Source organism: Ptychodera flava, chromosome 7, assembly GCF_041260155.1.
Source record: "Ptychodera flava strain L36383 chromosome 7, AS_Pfla_20210202, whole genome shotgun sequence".
NCBI classification, from domain to species: domain Eukaryota; kingdom Metazoa; phylum Hemichordata; class Enteropneusta; family Ptychoderidae; genus Ptychodera; species Ptychodera flava.
Window position 1 is genome coordinate 18,134,959 of NC_091934.1, and position 14,658 is coordinate 18,149,616.

A 14,658-nucleotide genomic window follows, 5' to 3' on the forward strand; every position below is an offset into this window, starting at 1 on the left:
TCAAAAATGTGTGGTGACGTCATCGCATGATATGAATATATAATTTCAATGGAATTGGACAAGTCTACGGTATTTTGTGTATAGCTGATAACACGTATAGTAACTTGCGTGGAAGCCGCAAGAGCCAGTTTAGGTAGAAGCAAGTATTGAAGAGAAAATATTTACTCCCGGGCATAGAGCACGCCTATGAATGTATTGTGTTCACTTTCCTAACACTATTAATAAAAGAAGCTCGCTTAACCGCCCTCCGTAATCTTGTTTACACTGACAAATATCGGTAGCATTCTAATTCAGCGACAGCTCATCTTAGGCCTTGACCAGACTTTCAACTGTATAGTTCTTTTACCGGTTCCATGATGCAGTGCGCGCCAGGGTATACAAAGCGTACGTTACGCATAGAACTTTTTAGCCGTAGGGTACACGCAGGGTACGTTAATCATAGAACTCTATGGCAGGGTACATCCTGACCTATATTTTCATTGCTGATGGTTAGATTATACATGGGGCATTATTTGGCATTGCAAATTTGTGTCATTCTTCTATAACAATCCGTTGTACAACACAATCAGCATGTTTTCGCTGTTTTGAGCTTATCTACGATGTTTGATACATTCACTGCAATGCATTGTGGGATAACCGGATAAAGGTCTATTGGCATACTGCCTGCCATTAATCATAGAAAAGTGAATGATTTCATTTTTTTTCCAAGAGTTTACTAAATTTGATGATTCGTTTGATATTCATGTTCAACTTTGCCAAACTATACGTCTTGATTTCAATGTAATACGCGGAACATTGATTTCACAGAAGCTTCATACACGGCCTAAACCCCCCCCCCCCCCCCCCCCCAAGTCGAATTTCGCCAAATGCCTCTTTCTATATTTTGTGTTCTCCTATTCATTCATTTCATTAGTATTGATTAATTATGAGCTAAGCGACTCACGGGTTGTCATGACCACTGAAGCAAACTTGGAATATTATATATATTTTTAAATGCAAGGGACTGCTAAATTCTACACATATTAAGTTAATATTTTCCGTCCAGTACTGTAGATTTCCTACCCTTCAACTGAAGTTAGCTGAAATCGCAAAACCATTTCATTCATGACAGGAAGTTCCTATGAATCACTCGGATTTGTTTGACATTTTGAAACTAACAAAATAATAATCAGTCAAATTTTTGTTACGCCGTCAGAGAGAATTCTAACATGCCCATTGTAGTAAACTATCACCTGTGGCATTCATAAATAGCTCCTGACTCGTCGAACTTTGGTTCAAAACTTCTGTCTGTCCGTGGTCTGTATCTTCGATGATAGTGCATCGGGAATTTATGACATTGATATTCTCATTGTTTTCTCGTCAGATAGGCAAGACCTTATGGAGTTGGAAGTTTTACAATTGCAAAGCGATGGGCCGTATGGTGTTTTTTAAAATCCAGCCATTATTATTATCGAATATATTAAAAACTTACACGGATCTTGTCAGTGCGTATTTTTGTTCCATATATAACTTGGCTTTTATGCAGTCATTGCGAGCATTTTCCTGAGAAGCGATTGCTCGAAGGTAGGTGAATGTATTTTTCTGCGACTCAAAGTTTCACTAATCTGTACCTAAAAAGTAAGACTTGTCGCAATCTTCTACACTCAAGGTGAGACTATCAACGAAACGGTTTGACGCCTCTGTAATTGCGAAGTCTCCAATTTCAAAGGCGATAGAAAAGTGTTATACTCGACGAAAGAAAGATAGAGATCGTGCATAAGTTCAGGGTACAAATTCTACTAAGGAGTTACCGTGTTGATGTTATTTTGAGACTGACTAAGTTCACTGGCAAAAAGCAAGTCCCTTATAACGTTCTTGGTAGATAATGTGATGTTCTACAATATGTCTACTCGTCAAACATTATTGACAAGGCAGAACTTAAGAATTATTCCTCGCTGAACTGCCGTCATTTTTTTCGATTTTCAAAATACAACAAAATCAGTATGAGCCCCTGCAAGTTTTTTTTATCCGCTCTGTAACTTTCGAAGTGTATTATATTGGGAACATTTTCCCGCGGTTGCACTTGGCATGGTAGTGAAAATATCTGTTTGAAGTATATTTCAAAACTTCAATATCGTCATTCATAGACCCTCCGTTTTTTGGGAGGGTTTATGCTCATTATACTAGCAGTTGCTTTGCATTCGATACCCTATATTATTGGGGAGATCTTTGTACATGTGTCACATTTTCTTGCTAAGAAATTCCAAGATGCATTATTTTGCCCCTGAACTTGTAGGTGTTTGGTTGACAAACAAACCGTCCACAATCATGCATGGTTGGCAACCTTTCCTGTTTGTCATCGGAATGCTAATCGGCATAACTGACGGGCAGCAAGCAACTCTCTACGTAAGCAGTGAAGCCTTAGACTCATACATGGTCATCTTGAAACAGGTATGTGTATGTGTAGAGAGCGCTACCTTATACGTCTAGTTTGAAGCTCTCTCAGCTGATTGGAAATCAAGAATCGAGAGAGAACAACGTAGTTCTGTGTCCGTAAAAAGAAAAAAACTAGATTTAGGACATAAATATACAGTAACGGTGCAACATTTTTAATTCACATTTATTGACATATATATGGAATACAGACACGAATTTTTAGCATTCGATTCCTTAAGTTTGAAAAATTACTGCTTCAGAGCATAATTTACGATTACACAAGATACTTTTTTAAAGTGTCACTCTTCTTGAGCTCAGGGATGTATGTAGGCCTAAGCCGATGCGAGGGGAAAGAATAAGTATGGCTCAGTATATTTTTCCTGAGCAGTTTCGAATTATTTATCAAATGACAGTCATATCATATTAAACCATATCATACTGTATTGTTTCGCATCTTATCGAATCTTGTTTAGTCCTTTCATGTGGTATCATATATACCCATCATACCATATGGTCATACCTCTCATGCCATGCATATACCATATCATATAATGCCGTGTTACACAATACCATGTCATTGAATGAAATACCAGATCCCTACCTCATCACTTACTATCACATCACATTATATTACATTATATCTCATTTCTTCCAGGAATACACATCCAATACACTTCTTAAAGTAGCCGCTCGGACGGTAAAACAAGCCGCTGAAGAAAACAGTGAAGTCACAATTGAGAGACTTTTCGAAAACCTCTTCCTGGGATTCAGCGCCAAAATGGATGATCAAACTTTAGACATGGTATGTAGCGAGTAACGCCCGTCAATAGTCCTCGTGGTAAATGACAAAAGCAGATATCATTATAAACAATAATACGAATTAGTTCAATTACATTGTAATAATACAATGTGTTACTTAAGTTTCATGCATCTTGCAGTCTTCACAGAGGTCTAGCTTTTCCTTTTGTCAATTCCCTCGTTTACATGGCTGGGCCTGTCCTTGACAGGGTTTTATGGTAGATTACCAATCTGTTCCGTTTTGTTCTCAACTGTTTCTTCCCTGTAGGTCCGACAGTACGCGGAAGTCGAGTATGTCGAACAAGATATCTCAGTTGTTGAATATTCAACACCTCGCCATCTCGACCGGATAGATCAACGGAGCTCAACCTTAGATGGTGCCTCCTACAATCCAATCGGTGAATTAAAGCTTTTTTATTTATGATATTTCTAAAGCGTAAACATCACATAATGCAGTGATCGCGAATTTTGTAAACAATGATTTGCAGATAAAGTCGGAGAAGATAAAATTATTAATTTCGTTTTTAATGTAGTATGCGCCTCGATAGTGAAAGACAAACTTTTGCCCAAACTTTCTTCAATGAAACTTTTCAACCATTCTCTTACCAAATAACTCATAAAAATCGGGGGTCATCGTTCAAAGTTTAGACCTAAAGAAACAAATTCCCAAATATTTTGCAACATTTGAAATTCAAAATGGCTGCCATCCCAGTGTTAACTCTATGGGAAGAAATTAAAGTTGGAATTTTCAAAAGACTGAGACGGTATTTTTTTTCTTTCTCCAAGAGCTTTAAAATGAACCCCACAAGTGGTCACGTAGCTCAGAAAAGAATAATTGTAGAAATTTGAGAGTCTGAATATCTGTCCCCGAGGCGCGTTCTGCCGTTATAACAACCATTTTCCATTGACTATAAGCTTACTCTTTTCCCTTTTGTAGAATGTCGAATATGAAAACGTTAAAACTATAACTCGCATTTTGCTCAAGCACAATGCATATCGGGGTCACTTTTCACACTCAGTATTTTCACCACAAAAAAGGAATTTTTTATTCGCTTTATTTTCTAAGGCGATGCACGAGGAGTTGGTGTTTACGTTGTCGACACAGGTATCATGGAAGATCATGAGGAATTTAGTGGAAGGCTTGAGTTTGTCCCAGATGAAAGTGAAAAATGTGATTTCTTGCAGGTAAGCTACGTTATTTCGAGTCGGTAAACTGGACAAGCGTCATGAATGGGAACTTACCTTGATAAATTTAATCATCGCCAGCACCACTGACTTTTGTTAGAAATTTAACTTGAGTGACATTCTTGCAAATTTATCAATATTCTTCACTTAAAGGGCCAGTCAGCAGAGACTCCGCAGGAAGATTTATGCGGTTGGCACGGTACCGGTATGGCGGCGCTTGTCGGAGGAAACACCTACGGCGTTGCTAAGAATGTTTCCCTGTACGACGTTCGTGTGCTAGTCGGGAGGTGCCACTCCGGAGACCACCTTCTCAGTGAAGCTATTCATGGTTTGTTTGTAAATATTTTCTCCAGAGTCTTCAGTGATTTTTCTAATGCTCTCCACAAGATGACAACAATGAGTTAAGTTCAGGAATAACCTCACGCAGATTTTAGTCATCAGGAGAAGTTTGCTCAGCCAGACGTTGGTGATCGCTAGCTTGATGAAAAACACTTCTTCTGGTAGTAGCGTTTGATAAAGTAGTTCAGTAAGATGATATGTATTACCTACGATGTAAGTTATCTTGCAAAGATAACATATGTTCTACTATAACGTGCGTGCTTTATTGACTAAACAGCAATCCAGGATTTCCCGTGAACAAACCACATTCATTCATTCATTTATTCATTCACTCACTCACTCATTCATTCATTCATTCATTCATTCATATATTCATTCATTCATTTATTCATCCGTCCATCCATCCATTCATTTTCCCATCCTTCTAGGTCTTGACATGGTTGTCCATCACGGCGCTCTTCCAGCCGTCGTCCTACTGGCATTTGGAACAGACGGGGCTCATGAATCAGTCACATTGACCGCAGCAACCCAAATCATGCACAATCTGGGTTTTACATTGGTTGCTGCCGCTGGCTATCAGGATGGCTGTGACAGTCTACTCGGCCAAGCACAGCACGTACGTGAAATCTTAAATCAAGCAAATTTTCCAAGTTTAATGTCAGTCATATCACAATCTCTTGAAGATAATATTCAAATGGTTTTGGAAAGCAGTTTCCTTCACTTTGTCGAACTACACCAGTTATTACACGGCTGTGTGTTTGATGGAACACAGTCTTGCAACTCTTGACCGCAACACCGTTTCTAAGAGAGCCAGACTTGTCTAAAATAAGCTAAAGATGGCCTCCAGATGATGACAGAGTTTTTGCTGTCTAAAATGACCGAAAAAACTCAAGAACTGCAATTAAAGAAGAAGAGTCCATGTCTGAGGTCTGACCAAGGACGTAATAATCGTTTGTCACAGTGGATGGATATTTCATATCAATCGCTCCGAATTACTGAATGTCAACACTTTGTGAGGAATTATCTAATTTTCACTATGGCGAATTCACCGAAAGAAGGAAAATTTCGAGAAAGAGATTCAATACAGGATAATTTTAAAGATGTTAACTTTTATCGCTTGTAAAACTTGTAGTTCCTTGTCGCCAGAATTAAGACATATTTGAATTCTTTCAGGTTATCAGAGTAAGCCAGGTATCATCGGCCTTGCCGGCTGCGCCAGGTGATTTGTATATTTATGGCAGTATGGGTCCGTGTGTCGATCTATTTGCGCCGGGCTTCGATGTTGAAACAGCCGATATCACTTCTACAACAGCTCACGGGCCGAGGTCAGGCACTTCTGTCTCTGCAGCCATAGTGGCAGGTATGTCGTTTGGTGGTGATGTGTCCCCTTAGAAAACTCCATGAAAATACGATGCTCAGTCACATAGTCATATCTGGCCTATTTGTCCAGTGTGAAAATGCGAGAGAGGTTTAGTAAGTGTCTAAAACCTCAAATTTTCGGTTTTCTCGGGATTGGAATTGGTTCACAGAGTTATGTTGCTCGAATCCCCGGACCGTCCGACGATATGTCCAAGAGCATAATGTTATGATGTGCATTTGTCATTTTATATGATCACGGAAATTATGAAGATAAACCAATCTGCCCTTGCTGAATTTGTAACAGAATTTTCCAAAAGAACGTGTCTTTTTGGCAATTTTACCACGTTTTCTCCACAGCGATAAATGAATCTGGACAAATGCATGCATAAATCATACAGGGTGTGTTTTCTAAAGGTATTACGCAAAAACACACCTTTTTATAGTGTTTGCTCGAGATGTAATCATTGTGGCAAGTCACTTTCGAAATCCGAAGTATGCTTCTATCTCTACTTTACACATATTTATGTGGGAATGGTTTGTCAATTCGGTAAACTGCTTTCCCCGACAGATACCACCGAAATAAAATATCAGTGAAACCTGTCGCTCTAAAACAAAGAACTTTAAATTTCGAAGTCTTATATCTCGCTTTAGATTCAATTTGATACTATTATCCTGTCTGAGGGTCCCTGACAATAACATTATTTTCTCACTAGGTATCGCTGCTGTGATAATAGCCGACGACCCTTCTCAGTCTCCGAGCGACGTCAAGACTAGACTATTGGCTGGTGCAACGTCTGGGACTATCGCCTTGCTAACTGGGCCGGGGCCGGTAACGCCAAATAAACTGGCCTACGTCGGCCCCGGACTCTAGAACAGAATTATTACCTCTTTCTGGTAGAGCCCTTGGAAAATTGCTATGGTAACCTGGAAAACTTTGAACGAGTTCTAGTGGTGCTTTAAATGAACCACGCGCAACGTTAAACACCGCAGTTCTAAAGTACCACAACCAGAGCACATGTTAATCCAAAACTGAAAAAAGGAAGAGTTTTACAAGTGATGAAAAGTCTGCCATTTCGTTACCAGATTCTCATTCGCCATGTTGGTTTCGTGATGTTTTACAAACTTAGATTCTTTAAACGTTTTTAGATGTATCACATCGTTGTGTAAGCCATCTTCTCCACTGACGAATTTCTGAATTTTTGAAATGAAATAAATCATAAAATTTCTGACATCAGTCTTATATTAAGGTGGCGACTCACCTTCATTGTCACCTATTTTTAATCCGCATATTCAGATCACTATTTTTACTCGCCAGAAAAAGGTGTCGCCCTGAAACAACACTTTATGGGGAATGGGAGCGCTAGAGAAGAAATTATATCCAGCTAGGTAAAAAGAGTTGGACGTTCACTGGTGTAAAGAATGAATTGTGTAGATTCATAACGGGAAAATCCCTCCAAGTTTTGATAAAATTTTCATCATTTTGGTTCTATTATACGAGTCATTTTCTTCATATCATTAACCCTTCCACCACCATAGTTTGGCCGAAACTCTTTGTTATCAATGGAAATTGTTGACTCGTTTACAGGAAATTGGGGTGAACAGTTTAAGTGTGTTGAATTACAAAGCACACACGACGCATTGTGTAAAAATGTGAAATGTTTATGTCGACCAAAGAACTTGCCTGATTCAGTCCAAACTAAAATTACTGACAAGAATCTAAGCAAAGATGTAAAATACATCAAACGTTACTGCTAATGACTAAACTGATGTTTAAGTCTACTGAAGTCAATTTTAACCAAGTGATATGAATTGAAGATAGTTAAGTAAATTTCAACGAAGGGATACGAGCCTTCAGGGATTTCATCAAATGACACCAGATGACTGTGTGACTCGATGCAAAAAGACCACAGCTTGAATTCTGACAAAGCCGTTCAATGTCACTGCAGCTACTATGATTCTTTTACCATATGCACAGGTTGGGCTTGGACACTCTCCCTCTCTCTCTGCCTCTCTCTCTCTCTCTCTCTCTCTCTCTCTCTCTCTCTCTCTCTCTCTCACACACACACACACACTCACGCAAACACACGCATGCACAAATGCAAACAAAGCCTATAGCCAAATGATGCCCTCATATTACTTGTGAGTGCCTTCTTGACAAAGAAATTGTTTAATGAGAATATGCAGACTGAACTACCGGTAATTTGCTATAGGGGACTTCCTACAGATAATAGCAGTATTACGCTTTCCTCACAGTTCATCTAGGATGGGTATTGCTACGCTAGCAAACAAAACACCCATCCTTCTAACACCAATCCACCGAACCAACCAAAGATCCTGTCCACAGTTACACTAAACTTACAATACAGATGAGTTTCTGGGGTTTTTTGCCGTGCCGTTTTTCTTTTATTTATTCGACAGAAGTTTCTTGTAAGATGCTTTCACACACACACCTTGGCACAGAATGCAAGTTTGAAATTCATCCTTGCACAGAGTCGTTTACTTTGCACTCTTAAAAGTTGTCCCTCAGCTACAAGTCATATCATAGACAATTCACAGGAAAGTGCTGAGAACGAATATGGAATTCAAATTGCACTCTCCCTTGAGAGTAGCAATAGCACATACAGATTTTGTACTTAGAATTTTTCATAGCAAAATATTTGGGCTATGTCCAAATCCATGTACTCAGGATACTGGAGCTGATATGTTGAACTGTACACCACCAATGAGATATGACAGTCTTACTGTACATGGCACCTTTTGGAAACACATTATCAATGTTTGTATGTCGTGGTCTGTACTATACTTGTGGTAATATGGAAACAAAAACAGCAAAACTGTAGACAAATGTAGTCAAAGCGAGGCTGTTTTTAATCTCAGAAAGGTAGTAGTTTATTTTAATGCCATTGTATGACAATCTTGACATAAAAATCACGGCCAGTCAGAAAATGCCCTCAGCATGAAATTTACAGTACATCACTACATGTCTATAAAATTTATGCAGTCAAAACAATATATTGAGATTATAAACTAGGGAGGATTGTTCACGACAGCTTTTCATTTGGTGAAGCATACAGGAAGTTCAATGATGATGCCACACAGTGAAGAGTTTCTCAACCATGGCAAATTAAATGTAAATGTTGATGACAATTTCTGGAGACTCACAAATTACAAATGCTGGGATGTCACAAAGAAGATTTGTCGCTGTATTGATGGGTTAAAATACTGTAGAGGAATTGTGACTGTCGTATACAGGACAACAGTTATGGCAAAGTGATTCTTCGCCTGCTTGTCTCACAACATACTGTTACTGATACAAGGGATTTGGGTTGTTTTTGATAGTAGTGTGATATCTCTTCATCATCATTGCCATTTGCTGAAAGAAATCTGGCTGAAGCTGCCCTGCCTTGCTCATCACACACACCAATACCACTTCACAGAAAAATTCAAAATCTTAAGTTTTGCAAACAGGGCCACAGGGGTTTCATTCCTTGTTCTGTCTGCATGAAAGTCTTCAAAATCACTAGTATTCTACTCTTCTTTGGGCATCACCTGAAATAATAATAATAAATAAACAAGTAAGTAGATGAACAATTGAGAGAAAGATGGAACTGTGACAAGACTAAAGGATGTATTCCAAGACCTATGTGCAATTCATACATTTATTTGTTGTGTTACTTGAGATTTTGCGCCTGTATCCTGTATGTGAAATGTCACTTAATCATTTTCTTGGTTGCTTCTTTTTTCCATAGTGTGTGATTGTCTGAATGCCCTCTATCAACTCAGAATCCCACTTGATATCAACACAAATGCATGTGATGTCACCACTGAAATGAGAGCTTGAGATTTTGATATACATAGAGAATTGATAGTGGCATTCTGCACCATGATTAGTGCCTATGATTTAATATCATACATTTGCCTCCAGATCACAAAACTCTGTAAACTTATATGAATCAAGTGTGAGTGATTACATGTAGTGTAAAGCTTCAAATATATTCATTAATCATGTGCTACACGGATAAGAACAAGAAACAGGAGACAGTCTGTAATTTAATGTCTGACCCACACTTTAACCTTTATGTGCTCATACCTTGATAAACTTTAATTCAAATACCTTGAATTTGCATAATTTATTACAGTCTCGTCAATCAGAACCAAATCCACCCCCCCACCAATTTTTAAAATCAAGGGGGACATTCCCCCCTTATGAGGGAATCCTGGAGAAAAAACTGTGCTTTTACCATTTTATCATTCAATCTCACAGTTTGATCTTTTCAAAAGTGTTCACTGTCCGATGTTCAATCGCATTACAGGGAAGTTGTAAAATCAGTCACAAAAAATGTCAATGACCTAGCGGTTCATGATGCTGTGAAACTCAACTTCTGCTTCTATTTTTTCTTTCAAAATGAGTCTCTGATTTCAACACCAACATATTGGGAATCTGATCTGCTAAAAAGTCAGGCACTTGAGCTAACACTGACTGATTTTACTGCCAAAATATCAACTCTAAATTTTCAAATTAGAGTTGAAAACCTTTCTTCATTACTTCTTTATAGTAACAATGAGTGTGGTTTGATGATAGTCTCTGAGAGGTACATCTTTAAAGTATTAAAATCATTTCCCAGAAATAGTAAAGAATATGAACAGCAAAAGTGACTTATGAGCAGATCGCTATGTGGTGCCTGATCTATATCCCTGCCATTTCAATCATGTGACCTGGACATGTGATCAACAACATTGTTGTTACCAAGTGACGGCCAAAACAACATGGTACCAGATGATTACAGATTGACAAGCCTTTTTTCACCTCGAAGCCTACTCAACTTTCTCGATTTTTCACTCTTTTGTACAACTTCCTTTGGTATCCTGAAAGTGTCAATCAAAACTTCCCTATTTGATCAATTTTTATAGCCTTAATACGCAACATGTGTCAAGCATGGCATAGCATTGTCGTCTGCACTGCAGCACTGTATACTGCACGCAGAATGCGCAAATTGCTTGTCAGCCAGAAATTCGAAATACGCACATGATGTCATTTGATAGAAAAGAATACGGTACATGTTACTGTAGATTTTGAAGTGTGAATTTGGACAACCTGGTGTTGTTGTCTGCAGCTAAAGAGAAAATTAAGAAACTTCTACACAGTCACTTGGTTTGTCTTAAAAGATCTGAATTTTCTCACCTTGACTAGTTTCCCTCGAAGTGAAAAAGGATCCTTGAATTCATGTTGACAATTTGCATAACCTATACCAACTCCAACTCCAGTACCAAAGGCCACTGGCCATGTCCTCCCTATAAAACAAAATAACATCAATTTCACTATAGCATACAAAATCTGGCTCTTGTCCATGGAATATTCCTATTTTGAGTTCTTACAAACACTGTTGTCTGACAGGCCTTTACTTCACATTGTTTTTATACCTTTGATAGGGTATGAGAGAGCAAAGCAGTTTAGGTAGAACGCACCTCGGGGACATATATTCCGACTCTCAAATTTTTACAGTTCTTTTCTGATCTACCACTTGTGGGGGCTCATTTTAAAGCTCTTGGTGTAAGAAAACCTTCATGGTCTTAACTTCCAAAAATCCAAATTTGTTTCCCCCCTGAATGACAGCAATTTTGAATTTCAAATACCACAAAATACTTGGTAGTTTGTTTCGCAGGTTCTAAAATTTGCACGGCGACCCCCAATTTTCATTATTGATTTGGTAAGAGAATGGTTGAAAGTTTTATTCGGGAAAGTTTGAGCAAATGTTTGTCTTTCACTGTTGAGGTGCATACTACCTTAAGAAACACTTATATGTGTCGGATTATGAGCACAAAAATAATGTTTCTCGTAATCTGCCAGATCCAAACCCCAAACTCTTAACTTTTTCTTTTCACTTTCATTTTCATGAGATTCTCATCAATATTAGAACAAAATGCAAATTTCTTTTGGAAGACTAAAAGCAAGACTGGAGAACAGTCCTACTTACTTACACACCCTACCTCTGTAGGACATATTACAAGTAACACATTTGTAGCCTGAGAAGCAAATATGATCAACTGCAATTCACCGACTGTACCTTAGTAACACCTGCTGGCTTGTCATTATGAGAACCTTGTGCCTATTTACTCTTGTCATCACCTCTGTTGTACCATTCTTATCAGTGTAGGGTCAGGAAGCAGGTTTATTTTACTAGTGTTCCCCGGTCATTTTACAACCACTTAACTAATGGTTTGAGATTGGACTATTGATTTTGTCAGTGTGTTTGTTGTTGTTGTTTCGTTTGTTTGTTTCTTGGACCTGTGACTTACTTGCCTTCAATGAAAATGAACGCTGGAACTGATTTGATTGAGTTCTCCATTATATCCATAAGATAAGGGATAGCAAAAAAGTTTTCCCAAATCATTTACCAATGTTCCCCGACCTTAGCAAAAAACACTGTTTATGTTCACACTTGGATACTTACTCTTGAAAAGAAAAACTGAAAACACAACACCAAGACCAAGTCCAGTACCTATTTAGAAGGAAGGCAAGAGAAAGAGATCATAAGCCATGGCTATTACAAGAGTTTTTGTTATATCTCTACAGTTATAAATCAACAGGATGTAGCTTTGTAACTTTGACATGCTTTGGCATAAACTTCTAACTGTACAAGAGTAATGCAATAACAGGTGTAGTTCAGATGATATTCCATTTGAATGTTGCCAAGATTATATCACCCATCTAGCACTAGTATTTGGTTTGGTGGAGAGACAGTGGATTTGGGCATTTTAGAGGAAATTATTACACATCAGACCACTTCTTTACTCTTGTCTTGATGGAGTCTTTCGTTTACTTTGACCCCTGACTGTTTCAAGCTAAGTAATTCACACCCTCTAGTTATTGGTTGTAGTCACCTCAATCCCAATACCCTGGTCACTTTGACCTCATCATACTTTTCTTGTTGTATGACAACACTTAAAATATAACGCAACTTGACTGGGAGAAATGTTGTTTCTATAAAGAAATTTTCTTTCTTCAAACCAACATTCAGCTGTTTTGATATACAAAATGCATGCACCCCGGTCTATGCGTATGGAGTAACGATTGGATCTGTACACTGCACCTACATGTACATGAATATGTGTTTCCATGGCCATGGGCCTAACCCAAATGGTGGTGGTACAAGCTTCTACTATGACCCTGCATAGCACTATGAAAATTAAACAAATTGGATGCTTTTAAATTACAAGATAATGATGCTAGTTTGTCTCCTCAATAATGCCAGGAAAGGTATGCAGGGGTTGAAGTGATTACATTCCACCAATCAAGGTGACCAGGGGTGTCCCCAGTCAAAACAGTTGGGGGTCGAAGTGATTAGAAGCCTAGGCAATAGTAACTGTGGTTTAAGGTTGTGGACAAGTCGTGCTGGTAAGCTGTTGTATTCAAACTGTACTTACAGCACTGGGATGGAATTATGCAGCAGTCAATGTGTCGTAATCCATGAGGGACCCCCATCTCAGGCAATATGGTACAAATGTGGGGGATTAGACTGTGTTTGCCATGGAACTATGCCTGAGGGGGTGCAGCAATTGCCTCATATTGATCCCACTACTCACTTTCATGGACACGCGCAGAATTTATGAATGCCCCACCCATCGGGTTGGGGGAAATGTGGGGATTTTCCCAACTGTCTTGCCCAAGGGGGTAGGGCATTTACAAAAGTTCATAAGACTATTTTCCAAATCCCCCACTATTGACAAGGTGGGGGTGGGTGGGGGTTGACATTGCTGCAGTACTGTAGCTCAAGGTTTTGCCTGGGTATTTGGGTCGGACAGCAAAACCAGAGTGTTGCTGTCTGACCCTAATACCCAGGCAAAACTTCAAGCTACTGTACTGCAGCTAGGGTTGACATAGACTGTCACATGCTACAGTCATTATACTGTACTGCATTTTTAGAGGGCGCTGTGAATGAGTTAAGTGTGCCGCGACATTGCTCTTTGAGTAGGGCATGTGATTGCCATCATTGGATGAAATCTATGTATGAAAGGGCATGATATACAGTAAATACAGAAAAGCTAGTATTATGATGACCTGATGACGTGATACCGCAGCCCGGGTACCGCAGTAGGGTCAGCTACCTCCAATCCTAGCTACAGTTCCCTGGCCGACATCTTTCCTCGCCAGTTTGGGTGGTAGGGAAAGATGGGACAACGCCCTACATATTTCCCCACCATCCCAAATCGCCGGAAAAGTTGTAGGCTACGAATCCGAGTACATGAAACTGCTTTGCAGCTACAACCTCATACAACATCTTCGTCTGCACAGTATCATGGAGGTACCAGAACCATTGATCTACGTAATTCAAGGGTACAGCACTGCGCAGTAATGCTTCTGATCCAACAAGCAGACAGTACTACGTTTATATACATCATATTTATAACAAACCTGTCTTCACTAGCGTATCATATATGCATTGGTCCCATTTTACCCCGAGCTGTTCCTCGCTTCGAATTTCTTTCTCCGCCATGTTGAAATATTGTCACTCAAACTGCGCATGTTCCAATGCAGCAGACGGACAAAGGTCAACAAAGGTC

General features: G+C 39.1%; 2 protein-coding genes across 2 annotated transcripts; one reads left to right on the forward strand and one right to left on the reverse strand.

The window, feature by feature from the left end:
* The first annotated feature begins 1,495 nt into the window (after positions 1-1,495).
* On the forward strand, positions 1,496-7,582 carry LOC139136140 (aqualysin-1-like). The gene is made up of 9 exons (XM_070703903.1): positions 1,496-1,563; positions 2,276-2,430; positions 3,071-3,217; positions 3,482-3,611; positions 4,280-4,398; positions 4,552-4,726; positions 5,166-5,353; positions 5,911-6,097; positions 6,810-7,582. The coding sequence occupies exons 2-9, from the start codon at positions 2,308-2,310 to the stop codon at positions 6,965-6,967; spliced, it is 1,227 nt and encodes a 408-aa protein (XP_070560004.1). The 5' UTR covers positions 1,496-1,563; positions 2,276-2,307; the 3' UTR covers positions 6,968-7,582.
* A 1,376-nt stretch (positions 7,583-8,958) lies between these two features.
* Positions 8,959-14,617, reverse strand: LOC139136927 (MICOS complex subunit Mic10-like). The gene is made up of 4 exons (XM_070704789.1): positions 14,510-14,617; positions 12,549-12,596; positions 11,279-11,388; positions 8,959-9,645 (listed from the first exon to the last, which is right to left on the reverse strand). Exons 1-4 carry the CDS (start codon positions 14,589-14,591, stop codon positions 9,625-9,627), a joined length of 261 nt encoding a protein of 86 aa, XP_070560890.1. The 5' UTR covers positions 14,592-14,617; the 3' UTR covers positions 8,959-9,624.
* Between the last annotated feature and the right edge of the window lie 41 nt (positions 14,618-14,658).